We start from the raw sequence: 14440 nt of genomic DNA, 5'->3' as shown, positions 1-14440 counted from the left end.
AAGTTTTCTTCTGTACGCAGATGATTTAAAATTATATAAATGCATTCGATCTGTTGCGGACTCCTTCTCTCTACAAAGTGATTTAGACTCTCTATGGAGATGGGCTTCCGTTAACCGTCTGCCCTTTAGTGTCGGAAAGTGCCATACTGTGTCATTTTCTCGATCCCATTTGCCATCAGCTTATTTCTACTATCTCGGTGGTAACATTTTGACTAGAGAAACTTCCACTAAAGATCTCGGAATCACTTTCGAGAGCAAATGGAGGTTCTCTCTACACATACACGACGTCTGTGATAAATCTTCCAAGATGCTCGGCTTTGTTATGAGGAATGCCTTTCACTTTGACGATCCATCAGTTATTCGCATCCTCTATGACACCTTAGTTCGTAGCATTCTTGAATCGGGATTTATAATTTGGAATCCCCGAATAGCCAAATATTCCATTTTAGTGGAAAAACTTCTAAAAAGGTATTTAAGATACATTTATAAAAGGAAATTTGGTTATTATCTCTACATATATCCCAGCGCCTTTCTTTTAGGAGCGTTGGGATATGATTCGCTGAGTTCTCGCAGAAAGTTGTATGTCGCTAAGCATTTTTTCAAATTACTAAAAGGTGCTGTCGACAATCCAGCTTTTGTCGAGGAATTCCAGTTTTGGGTTCCGGAACATTTTCTAGAATCACGATCGCGTCCTCTTTTGATGGCCGTTAGGGCTAGGACGTCCGCACTTACCGACTCACCTATAGCTGTAGCCATCCGGCTCCTTAATACGCTGGCATTACATATTGACCGGTTTAATGTTAGCTACGAGGAGCTGATCCAGTTTGTATCATTTAACTTTGATATTTTATATTTTTTTGTTATGTTTATTATTTTTAAGTATTGTTCTATTTATGTATATATACGTTTTTTTGTTTTATAAATTTAAAATTTGTTTTTGACAATCGTGGCGCATTGGGGTAACCTTTTAAGCCACGATGGTCCTAATTTAATCTAAAAAAATTAAACAAAAAAATATCGGAGGTTGACCCCTCTCTGCTGTGGTGTGTACGTATGTGGTCCGGGGGCAGACAGACGTGTGCTTGTATCTTCGAGTGTCTGCCTAGTGACTGCATTGTGACCAGTCTTATGTATTTACTTTAGAAACCTTCGAAGAAATGAAATATTTTTTCGACAGTTGGCTAAATAAATTAAATATTTAAATATATTTGTAGCATAGTTATGTATGTATAAATACATAAAATGCTTTTATAAATATCGCGTATAAGGGTCATCATAATACAATGGCGCAAACCTGTAAGATTTCCATATCATAATGAATCAAAAACATCTAAAATATTTATAAAAAAAAATATATTTCTTAAAACGTAAAAAAACAATTGGTTTCATATATTTCTAGCATATAAATGCATCCAATTGCACTCTGTAGCAGATTGGCCTTCATAGAATTTTTGAAAGAACGTTTACCTTACCTCACTGTAACAAGAAAATATCTTGGAAGCTCTCCAACGTAAAGTGAGGGCGTACACGTATAAAAAACGGCGAAATTCTATAGATGCATAGTTTTAGCACATTCCTCGGAAGCCTCATGAAAAATAGGTCGTAACGTTGGATTACTTATATATTGTATAATATAATAAATATCTATTACGTCATTTTATTATGTCGACGAACTTGTGAGCGCATACCTTGGTACAATGGCCTCTTGGCAAAATGCGAACAATACGTCCGTTGTATATGTATAATAATATATTCCTGTGTCTTCGATACGTTTTTATTTATTCTGCGGGAGATAGTCGCCACGTTCCGGGAATAGTTTGCATTCTATCGGCGTGCCGGTCTCATACGATATTTATGATGAATATCGCACGCTCCAGAGAAATCTGCACCTGCAAACCGCGGAAACCGTGATCACGATACAAACAAGCGACATTTTTCTTTTGCCGTTGCTTTAAAACCAAACGGCGGCCTTGTGAGAGGTCCTTTATGTAAGGCCCCATTCCATGACTCAACGCGTAGCCGTTGCTCCTCAAACATTAATAGATATGATATTTCAATTAATATATTCCTAAAAGTAATCCACTTTTTTCTTTGTAATTGTTGTACTTGGCCTTACCACAATTTTACAGCTCTTATTTATTTGTTTGTGAAAATAATAAAATTAATACTATATAATTATTGCTTAAAAGAAAAATATACAAATTTATTTACGTATTATACAAAAATATTTCCGCAAATTCATGAATTATTCATATCAATATTTAACGATATTATATGCAATATAAATTGCTTAAGCTCATCATAAATTATTTCATATTAATTTTAAGCAGTAAAAATGGGAAAAAAATACGTTATGATATGTTTTATAAATTGTCAAGTTGTATATGGATAACCTCAAATATTCTACTACAGATTTATGACACAGATCAAATGTTTTTTCTTCCTTCTTAATATTCGAAAAAGAATACTAAAACACATTGTAAAATCAAACTTACTATGTAGCTTATTTAAATATTTTATTATTTTTTCTTAGTATTTTAATAATACAAAGAATTTTTTTTTGACTACCGTGACGCATTAAATAAACTTTTAGCTCACAAATAAATTTTAGTACAAGTCTTGTAAATATTATAATTAGACAAAACTTTTTTTGTTTTGAGGTATTATGTATCATAATTTAAAATTAATAGTTATGATATATTATATAAATAAATATATGATGAGGTCTAAATAACATACATATATCATTCTTATACTTCATAGGCGAGGAGTGAATAGATTTGGATTTATACCCAAAACCGTTCGTGTTTGAACTTTACTTTGTTCAACAAACACATAAATTATATGTACAACTTTAAGGACGAAATAATAGGAGTTACAATTATTATTGTCTTGTATAAGTTTGATATTTTCGATTATGGCACGCGAGGGAGCTCCAAGCTTTGCTAGGGTTCAATAGCACACCCTTCTTGTGTACTACCTACTTAAATAAGAGCGATTCAATTCCTACAAAATCTAATTTCGAGATCAAGTCGCGCAATGGCTTTTTAAAGTAAACTTAATACGCACACATACGCCCCGAGGTTAAAATGCAAATTAAAACGTAACCCGAGGCGAAACAATAACTCTAACGAACACAGGAACACTCTTCAATAAATCATGCAATAACACTTTCGGGGCCACGCACCAAAACTCTTAAAAGCGTTTTGCATAATTGGTTTTCTCGTATTTATTTTCATCGCAAAGGAATAAATTTTAATTTCAAAGAAAGGCGTAATGCGAGAGTGAGCGAAAATATGCTAAATTTTCGGGGTGCTTCAATGGCCAGCGAGCTTCAAAATGAAGTTTGAATTAAATATGAAGTTACTTTGAGCGCGGATAAAGGGTTAATAATATGTAAAATCATTTTTTTAACATATTATTTATAACACGTAAGTTTCTAATGCATGAAAATTATTCAGAAAACTTGATAAGAAAAAATGTGAAAAGAAATAATTATTAAATAGTTAAATTTATCTTTAATATGTCATTTATTGTATTATTTACATATTTATTAAGTTCATATAAAAAAAACAATAACATTCAGTTATTTCAATATTGCCTATTTACAGATGCTGATAAAAATATCATGAGTATTCTTCAAAGATGTTTAGATGTTAAGTTGCTTCTCTCTTTTGGAGTGAGAGAAAGTGCTTTGCTATTTCCTACCTTTAATCGTTTAGTCAAAGTAATGATTCGGGGTGGAAACAGACCACAAAGTTGTCTATTACTTTTATAGTAACAATTCTTTAGGTAACAATTTTATTTTTCTGTAACTTAATTAAATATAATAAATCAATACTATTCGACAGATGGTTATAAAATCAGATAGCTGTGTTTATTAGAAAGTTGCCAAATACTCTTATTCTTAAATGCGGTACTTTGAACAAATTTATTAATTTTATACCTGTACTTCCGAAACATATTAAAAAAATATTTATTATCATAATAATCTCGGAACAAATAGCTAAACTTTGTTAAGCAACGAATGTTAAGGACTGCAAATATGCTTTTTCTGGAAAAAATATTATAATTTAAAATATTTTACTGTCGATAAATTGTATTGCAGTAAAAATCAAATAAATTGTTGCTAAACTAAGTAATTTTTTTTAATTACATTGTAGATTATGAAACTGCAAATATTACTGTACCGGCGTACATTGTAGCAAAACGCTCTAAATCTTCTCAAAATTCAATAAGTCCGAAACATCTCAAAAGATGATGAATATATGTATTTTTATAATTTACTAAAATCATAATAAAAACATAAGAAAATATGAGTACATTAAAAATACATTTTATAAACATAAATTTTTCATATAATCTTCTTCTCAGAAATTTAATATTAAAACAGCATTAGTCGTTTGTAGCATACTAAAAATAAAAATAAATACACAATATTGAACATTGCAAGCAATATTTTTATTTTGCGTATCATAATTTAATAAAAACATAAAAAAACACTTTATAATTAAAGAAAAGGCTGTAATTATTATTTAATAAATAGTAGATGATATTATTTTAATTTAATATTATTTTATATAACTTATCTTTATACAGATAATTATTTTCAAATTATTGATAAAACACAGAAAATTAAGGTAAGCTGTTTACATGATTATTTTCATTACACATAGACAGGGCGTAGCTATGGGGAGGCGGAAGGGGCGGGCCGCCCCGGGCGGCACTTGCTTGGGGGCGGTATATTCGCGATGGGATTGTCTAGTGTGGTTCTTAACCCTGAATGCACTAAATCATATATAAATCCACGAATAACAAAATCTTGATAATAACTAATTTATTATTTTGAGAAATGCTGATTTTATAACCCTGCAAAAAATGTATTGGAGGGGCGGCAATTTTAAGGATCGTCCTGGGTGACACATACCCTAGCTACGCTACTGCACATAAATAGTTATATTCTGACCCTATAAAACATTTTTTTGTGCAAATTACTAAAACGTAATTTAGTGGCTTTAATTATATTTAAATGACTGAAACTCATGTATTTATTACTAGTGCACTAGATACATGTGCTACAGTAAATTTTTCCGCATCATTAATTTAACCTGAAATATCATGACTATTGTGAAGACGAATGTTTTTGACCCTAAAATGACTTTTATTGAACATGAAAAACACATCTTAACTGTAGAAACATTTCTAAACAAGAGAGACATACATGTGTTTTATAGATTCGTCACAATATTGTTTATCAAACACACTTAGTTATAACTGAAGCGTTAAGACATACAACGCCACTCTTAACTATTTAAGTATGACCACCTTTGCCGATAATCTTAATTAAGAGGTCATCATAATTACCACTTGAACAATGAAACGAGAAATCTCCTACACTACATACCCGTCACACATCAATCAATGGAAGAAAGATCTCAGTAGCACAAAAACAACTTTTTGTATGAGTAGATGCACGTCAGATTATTTTATCCTGCGTATATTACTATTGTTCTTCATAAATAATTGTTCGATAAATTGTACTTATTGAATAAACTGTTCTAGTATTTTTTGGTATCAATTTGATTGCAAAATATGGCCTCAAAATTCGAAATATAAATATTAAATATATAAATGAAGACTGTAATACATATATTTCTTAATATTAAATCTAATTTTTAACCTTCTCATTCCAGGCAGGCGGAGGAGGACGCGACCTGCCAGATGTGGCGGAGAGATGCAACGGCGGACACTTCCTACCACCGGATTCCGCTTCCAGCAGCTACAGTTCAGCAGGGGACCCTGCCAAGCCCGTGGTAGGAGGCAGGGGTCCCCGATGCTTATGCTTAGTCATGTGTGTGATCGCAGCTGCCTTGGCCGTCGGTCTTGGGCTGCCGCTGGCTCTGGGTGGCGCTGGACGCCGAGACACCCCCCAAGCTCGTCTCGACATCGTCCGCAAGCTGCTGAGAGACGCTCCCTTAGTGGACGGACACAACGACTTAGCGTGGAACGTTAGAAAATTCATGCACAACCGAATAGCAGGATTAAATCTGAGTGCCGACTTGGGCAGAGTCGAACCATGGGCGAGGAGTCAATGGTCACACACCGACATTCCTCGATTAAGAGCAGGCCTCGTGGGAGCGCAGTTCTGGTCAGCTTACGTTCCATGCGGTGCTCAACACATGGACGCCGTGCAATTGACATTAGAACAGATAGACGTGATTAAGAGGATTATCGAATTACACCCGCAGCATCTAGGTTTAGTGACTGGTTCTAGGGAGTTACTGGAGGTCCATCGCTCCGGTAGGATCGCGTCTCTCATAGGCGTAGAAGGAGGACACTCATTAGGGAACTCTTTAGCCGTTCTACGATCACTTTATGGTTTAGGTGCTCGTTATTTGACAGTGACGCACGCGTGTGATACTCCGTGGGCTGGTGCTGCTGGGGGCGACCGCGGACTTACGCCCTTCGGTCGCACAGTGATACGCGAGATGAACAGATTAGGGATGCTTGTTGATTTATCGCACACGGCTGCTACGACTGCTAGGGACGCATTGAACGCGACGCACGCTCCTGTGATCTTCTCACATTCTGGAGCGATGGCAGTGTGCAATTCTTCGCGAAATGTGCCAGATGATATATTGAAACTGGTAGCTGAGAATGGAGGAGTTGTGATGGTGAACTTCTTCTCGCATCTAGTCACGTGTAACGATTCTGCCACTATGAAGGATGTGATTGGACATATCAATCACATAAGGAGAGTGGCAGGGGTTGATCATGTAGGCATAGGAGCTGGCTACGATGGTATTAACATCACTCCAGTGGGTTTAGAAGACGTTTCTAGATACCCACATTTGTTTGCAGAGCTGTTAGCAGATCCAAGTTGGAGCGAGAGTGACGTGACGAAATTGGCCGGTTTGAACGTTGTAAGGGTGTTGAATAGGGTGGAAGAAGTCCGAGACAAGTGGCGATTGGCTGCTGTGCTCCCAGCCGAAGAAGTGCCGCCACCACCTGCCGAAACACCGTCTTGCACTTACATGCTATCTTGACCCCAGGGGCTCGACACCAACCTGTATATATCCATTCACGTTAAGTACATATAGAATAATCTTCAGAAAGACATTGTCGATAAATCAAGTTAAAATAGTGTGATATGTATTATATAAAATTAAATTTATTAGAAGTGTGAAGTTTTAGTTGTTTTTTGATGTGAACAAATTTTATATATTATAATATTTTTTGTAAAAATAGTTACATTGTAATTTAATTTAATATTAGGTGGAAAGTAAGAGTATTCAAACTCTTTCAGACACAAAATAAAAAAAAACTTTGAAAAATATGATGTTTGAGAGACACGAGAGTCAGACCCTCGTCAAAACATTCTAGGAATTATAGATAAAACTTGTCTGCCCACGTTAACATCCCCGGATCAACTTTATCACCTCAAAAAATATGTTCGCTCACGACCTTATTGTGACGAATCGATACGATCGAAATAAAGCTGAAGTTGTTTGATTACTTTTCCTTCCGCCTAATATAATTCTGATTTATATACATATATATTATATATATTTATAAAAAAAATGTATATTAGATACATATGAAACACTTAATGCTCAACGGCTGTGGCAAACGTATTTCACTATAGATTTCTGTCTAATTGTAATAGACTCGTGTCGAGTGGTTATTGTATTAATCAATCTGTGTTAAGATGTAAAAGCAGCACGTTTAAATGTCATTTCAAAACTTGATGTAAATTGTTAAGAAGTGAATGTATACAAATGTCCAGACTTGGTTTTGATGGTCTTGCCCATGCCTTTTAATAACTATGTATTTATATAAAAAAATATATAAATATAAATTGTATGTGTATAGTAAAGGAATACTTTGGTTGGTTTACACGAGAGATTTAAAGAAAATCTATAGTATATACTTATATAATCTTAGAAGAAAAAAATGAAAACATTGTAAAAAGTGTTAATTAAAATATTTATATATAGATAATTTATAAAAAAATGTTTGTATTGATTGTATAAATTATATTGAATGAGCAACCAATGAAAATTTGAATGTGTAAATGATTGAACTGTAGCGTTTTAAACATATTATTTATGTTGTATTTCATATAACATATTCCAATATAATTGAAATGTCACATAATGATATACTACTAGAAAAACTCAAACTCGGAACCTTTACTGTTAACGTAAAATATTTTTTCTTAAATAAATAGTTATTCTAACTATTTCATTTTTAATATTGGAAACTATTACGAACTAGATTTTTAATAGTTCTCTTCGCATTTATTAGAACTTTCTTACAATATATAATTCTTAATCTACGTGAATTTTAATAAGTAGAACGCAGATAAAGGTGCCGACGCTTAATGTTATCATTTACACAATCTAGAACTATGAATGTTTTCATTGCCTAACTAATCTATTTATTGTTGTTTTTTATCTTATTGAAAATATTTTTTTGTATTATACTACAAGTTTGTATTATATTACAAACTGTTTATAATAAACAATTTGTACATTGAATTTACAAAAAGCACATCTTTCTAAAATAAAAGTAATGTGTATAGTATTAATGATAAATGTTAACATAAAACGCACAAAGCCATTCTCATTTGACAAATTAGAAAATTCTGCTAAGTACTTAAAAAATAGTTAATACTTAACGTAATAAAATTTATAAGGATTTTTATATACATACATACAATAATTTTACAATGTCGCAAAAAACTGAATGCTGCAAATAATTTTACAATCTTGCAAAAAACTGCATTTTTGAATGCTCATATCTGATGAAACGTTAGTGCTATAGAAAAAAAATTAAATGCACTTGAATTCGATCATTTGATCATGACCTAGTAAACTATTTTGTTACAGATAAAATAAAAAAATTAAATGAAAGCTCACTTTATATTAGGAGTGTCAAAATACAACTTGATACATAATTTTAAATAAAATATTGATAAATTTTTTTTTATTTAATCACAATTTTGTAAAGCGTCACATATAAATATTTTATAAAAAGAATATTTTAAAAGATCACTCACAATATATAATACCTTTTTCTAAAAATAAAATTTTACTTAATTTGTACACAAATTAAACGATTTATTTTAGTTCAATGCAATCTAAAGTTTACTATCATGATTTTATTTTTCTATATAATTAATGGTTCATGGGATATGAATATTTAAATATGCGTTTATTTTTGGGTCAACTGTACATAACAAATACATTTTGATAATTTAAAGCTCACCCTTCACCTAAATATGTTACTCTGATGTATAGAATATTATATGAATCCTAATAGAAATTTATCATGTATAGATATTTATATTTACATATATAGCAAAACTTAAAAAATAATTGGTTATTAATTTAAAAATCATTTGTACAAATAATAATCATTAAATTATTTATAACTTTGTGTGTTTTAGATTTATTAAAAAAAAATATAGCTAATATATTTAGGTAAGCTAAAACCTTTCCTGTGATTTTAACAACAATTATAATTTATTTATATAATACGTATAGACTTATGTATGTAACAATTTCACAATCAAATTTAACATAAAGAGCTTTTAAAAAGCTTCCTTCGTTGTTATGTTTGTTATAATTTTTGTTAAAAATTGACACATTGACTATTTATCGCACATTTTTCATATACAATTTACTTTAAAATAATATTTATGTATAATATATTATGAAATGATAAATAAGTTTTTACATTGAAAGTACTATAAGTTATTAATTCACACAGAATTAGGGTTGTGTTTATTTTCAATTCTACGAAACTTAGAGGTTGATGTAAGATTATGTACATAGTACAAAATAAAGATTGCCATGACCCCTAACCGAAATTTGTTACGTTTAATTGTATATATTATATCTGAAAACTATTATTGTTGATGTTTAAAATCGTTCTGTTGATAAATAATTCATTCATTATAAAACAAAAGTATATATGATGAAAAAAATATATTTTAGTGGCAAATTTTAGACCAAAATTTATTAAATCCTAATTCTAAGTAGTAAAATTGCAGCTTTTAACAAGAGCTGAAAATAATATCTTTTATCTTGTTTTTCTTGTATTTCATGGTTTATTATTTAAATAAAAATATGTTTGTGGGGTCAATGATATAAGAAAATGAATGTATCGATTAGTTTTAATTTCAGGATTAAATACATTTTTGTTGTAAAATTCACAATTTATAAAAAAAACAACTCCATGTATTTCCATTTGAATGGTTGTATAATATGGAAGTTAAGGCCATAAAAAAACTAATGATCAATTTCCAATGTATTAAGAGTTCAAGTACAGAACTGATATTAAAAATAAATATTATAGAAAGAAATATGTGATTTGTTTTATTATTTATTGATTTACAAGATGCAACGACGGAGAAATCGTTAGTAACTCATGACTGCCCAAATACAGACAAATCACCAGAAAATAATTATTTGTATTTATAATAAGTTGCTTAAAAACAAAGATTACCAAATCCTAAAAAAAATCTATACCTTAAATACATTTTACTAATTGCAGCATAAAAAATGCCGTCTGCAAATAAGAAGAAGACTACAGATTTGAGCTAACTCCACATGTGCATAGTATTCATAAAACAGGAGCACTCTTTATGTAACAAATTACAAATTACATAGCAGATAATGAACACATATTTTTATAATTATAATTTCGTTGCAAATTCCATTTAAGCTCCATTTGCAGCTCAAATTAGTTATAGAAAAGCACAAACATGCAGATAAGATTTTTTTCAGTGAAAGAGATTTTTGGAATAATAGCCAATACTCCGGTTTAGAAGAGAGATTCGGATAATACCTTTGGCAGTTTCAATCTTTGTAGATATGAAGTCACCGGTAAGTAGCTAAGAATTTAACAAAAGATTTAAGACGACCTGTGAATATAAGATTGGATTGGTTGTATTTGTGTACATAGATCGAAATACTCATTTTAAATACTATATATATGTATGTACTTTCATTTAAACTTCTCTTCGTCTTACCTTTTTTATACATATTTATGTGAGGAAATTACAGGGGAGATCTTACTTGATGCTAATTTTTATTTGTAAGCAAATCAAAGGGTGTATTGTGAATTTGTAATGGTGGAATTTTTCTAGTACGCAATTTTGTAAAAATAAAGGGACTCCTAATTGCAAGTATGTATCTGAAAACTTTAAAATCTATAACGACAGGAACCTTAAATTTTTTGCCGGACTATGAGAGTTCATATAATTAGATTATACATATATAAAATAGTAGTTAAGATTTCACATTGTTTTGAAAAATATGCAATAAAAAGTTTTACTATTATTTGCTAATATATCCTTGATAATCGAAAAAGTCCAACGCCCCTTCCAGTCCTCGATCTTCCCTCTTTGGAACCAGACTCTATGTTATTGTCAAATACACACCTTAGTAGACTTTTTGTTGGATTAACGGAGTACGACAATTTTATTATATGAAAAACATATTTCCTTCTATAAATATTCATTTTCATTTGCCAACAACATTCGTCTTTGTTTATATAAGGTAAGGTGACTAGACGGCCTCCTTTTGAAAACCCTGTCCTCGTGTCCTCAAAATTGCGTCATCATTTGTCCTCCTCGAACAAAAATGTCCAAGAAGACCTATTTTATTTGCTTCTGCATCATCCCTATATGAACAAACATTTCCTAAATGATCTTATTTTTTTAGAGCCCAGAGGAACGGCATACAAATCGAACTAATTAATTCCTCATCCACCACATTTTCCTGATTTGACCTCATAAGTTTATTATTTATTCCCAAATTCGAAGAAATGGTTCGGGGGAAAGAGATTTGGATCCAATAAAGAGGTAATCGCTGAAACAGAAGCTTATTTTGAAGGTATCGAAAAATTGGAGAATCGTTGGAAGAAATGTATAGAGCTAAAAGATTATGTTGAGAAATAAAACTAGTTTTGACGAAAAAAGTTGTACTTTCTTGCCTAGCCTAACTATCAATCGCTCCTCGTATAAGTATATAATAGTTATTCAAAGCTGTATGGTCAAACTCAACCTCTATAATACATATATGCTCTCTTTAATGAAGCATAAGTACGTCTCTTTTGTGATCCTCTATAAACAAAACGATTGTGGTTGCCCAATAACTAGAAAAATCCCAAAGAACTAAACTACTTATTGATCAAAACAACGGCCTTTGTTTCTGTGTGTTAAGCTATATTTCAATATCTTTTGTAAGTCGTGAGTGACTAATGGTTTCAGAAGTTTTCATTATAGTGATTAATATTTGTGGTTTTCGATAATCTGCATGGTTATTGTTTATGTCTAGCTCTATTCTTTGAAGGGTTTGTTCGTAAAGCACTTTAATTTGAAGGACGCTCTCAAATGAGGAATTGTGTACAATCCTTTAAATTACACAAATCAAGAATCAAAAGAACCCAACCAATAACCTATCTGCGACTGATGCATAAATAAAATTCAACTACGATTGCTTTCTATACGATTATTGTTTTGTTCTGAAGCATTTGTTATAATAACTAGCTAATAGTTACACACTTGTTATATCTATAAAAATTAAAATAAAACCAATTATCTTCTATTTTAATTAAAAGGACAGCATGCTATATCATTGCCAGTTAAATTTAACCACTAGTTGCATCTTTTATGCAAGTTTAAAAGCAAAGATCTACAGTGAAAGGTATAGAAAAATTATATATCGGTTGAAAACAGGCAGATTTATTAGATTTTATTACTAACATGATCATCCAATTTCTGTTTTTATTTATTTGAAAAAAAAAACACTTTAAATAATTATGTTTATATGAAAAAAATATTTTATTTTACATAAAAACTATTTTTTTCATAATCAAATTCAATCACTATAAATAAAATAATATAATATCATTAGTAAAGTATTCATAAGTTGCATGTACATATATTTTGAGAAGGATTTAGTGTTCTGATTTAAAAACAAAAAATGTATTAAATCTTGAGTATTTTTCAATGTTTGCTAAGGCATTTGCTAAAAGTTTTTGTATTATGCTGATGATTGTAAAAAACTTTAAATTTAAACCATTTTACAAATATCTTGTGTTAAAAAGTACTCAGATTAATAATATAATTTTAAGCCGTATAGTTATAGGTGAGTCAATAAACGTTCCAAGAACTTAAAGATGAGTCAATAAATGTTCCTTTAAGTTCGGCATGTTCTTCGGTTCAAATTTACACTTGTGGCACTTTAACGGAGTGGCCATTAATTCTTTGTGTCTAGAGATAGACATTTCAGTAACTTTTCCATTGTCTTCGATCATTTTTAATAGTTCTATAATAATAAATCAAGATTAACAACAGTTTTACTCAATATAAAATACAACTATATATATATTCTTACTTTCAAAAGGCATAAAAAATTCTGTCGTATACGAATTCCAATGTACTTTAGTCTTCAAACAAGGCGATACAAAATCGTCACTGACAATGTGAAGATGCAATCTCTGCATGCTGGGCACAGAGTGAAATCCAATTTTGCAATTGAGATTATGTTCCTTTTTTAATCTTGCAGCTAATCCATGCATATGGTTCAAAAGCGGTAGATGAGATCTGTCCAGTTTTAATATTCCAGTGATGTTTTCTCTCGGTAGTATTAAAAAGTGACGCTTGGCTTTTGGATATTTATCTTTAATGATAACTGCTATGTCGTCTTGGCTAATCAGAAGTTCTGAATCTTCCATGGCGCTCACTAAACCCATGGACCAATGGTTTGATAATTTTTTACCTTTTGGATCGATTTTCACTTTACTTTTGATAATACCTTGTAGTGGCTTGTTAGACATTTTTTTTGTTTATTTAATAAAATATTATCGAATGCAATATAGTGATGTTCAAATGATTTATTTACAAAGCGTGTATTTGACGTTTAACCTCAGCGAACGTTTGACAGCTTTGCAGTGCTACCAACTAAAAAAATATTGATGTTTCTGAACAGGTACTTCTACATTTTATTTTTATTAACGCTGAAAAATATTTGACAATTAGCCTTATCTTCTATATAAAATTTTACCTATATATTTTTACAATATAAGGTAAATAACAAATGTATTGGGGTAATATCGAACAACAAAATTAACCTTTAACTGCCTGCAAAAACTTTTAATACAACATCCGTACGCGGCCCAGTTTTTATTGAATTTAGAATTGCGTTTTTTATGTATAAACTTATCTTGTTACTTCATAAAATATATGTAATATTTCAATTTATATCTGAAGTGTTTTTCAATTCATAAAAGTTAAAGTTGGTGTCGAACATTTAGTATAAACTGTAAAAAAACGTTCTGCCATATAAAAGACAGGGATTTACTCGCCCGCTCTGTATAATTTATGATAAATCAATGGCAGCGTCGCGGCAGCGATAATTGCAAACAC

The 14440-nt window shown here is 30.9% G+C and overlaps 2 protein-coding genes across 2 annotated transcripts in view; one reads left to right on the top strand and one right to left on the bottom strand.

Moving 5' to 3' along the window:
• Positions 1 to 9507, top strand: part of LOC148226056 (dipeptidase 1-like) — a 193310-nt gene extending 183803 nt beyond the window's left edge. Inside the window, exon 4 of the mRNA XM_088204408.1 lies at positions 5694 to 9507. Coding sequence (XP_088060534.1) covers positions 5694 to 7046 — 1353 coding nt within the window. The 3' untranslated portion in view covers positions 7047 to 9507. The remainder of the gene's footprint in view (positions 1 to 5693) is intronic.
• A 3322-nt stretch (positions 9508 to 12829) lies between these two features.
• On the bottom strand, positions 12830 to 13977 carry Aptx (aprataxin). Its single transcript, XM_088203911.1, has 2 exons — positions 13410 to 13977; positions 12830 to 13340 (listed from the first exon to the last, which is right to left on the bottom strand). Exons 1-2 carry the CDS (start codon positions 13849 to 13851, stop codon positions 13186 to 13188), a joined length of 597 nt encoding a protein of 198 aa, XP_088060037.1. The 5' UTR covers positions 13852 to 13977; the 3' UTR covers positions 12830 to 13185.
• Positions 13978 to 14440: the final 463 nt, after the last annotated feature.

Source organism: Plectrocnemia conspersa, unplaced genomic scaffold, assembly GCF_051122295.1.
Source record: "Plectrocnemia conspersa isolate PC_06_02 unplaced genomic scaffold, ASM5112229v1 ptg000014l, whole genome shotgun sequence".
Taxonomy (NCBI): Eukaryota; Metazoa; Arthropoda; class Insecta; order Trichoptera; family Polycentropodidae; genus Plectrocnemia; species Plectrocnemia conspersa.
This window is presented reverse-complemented; position numbering and strand designations above follow the sequence as displayed.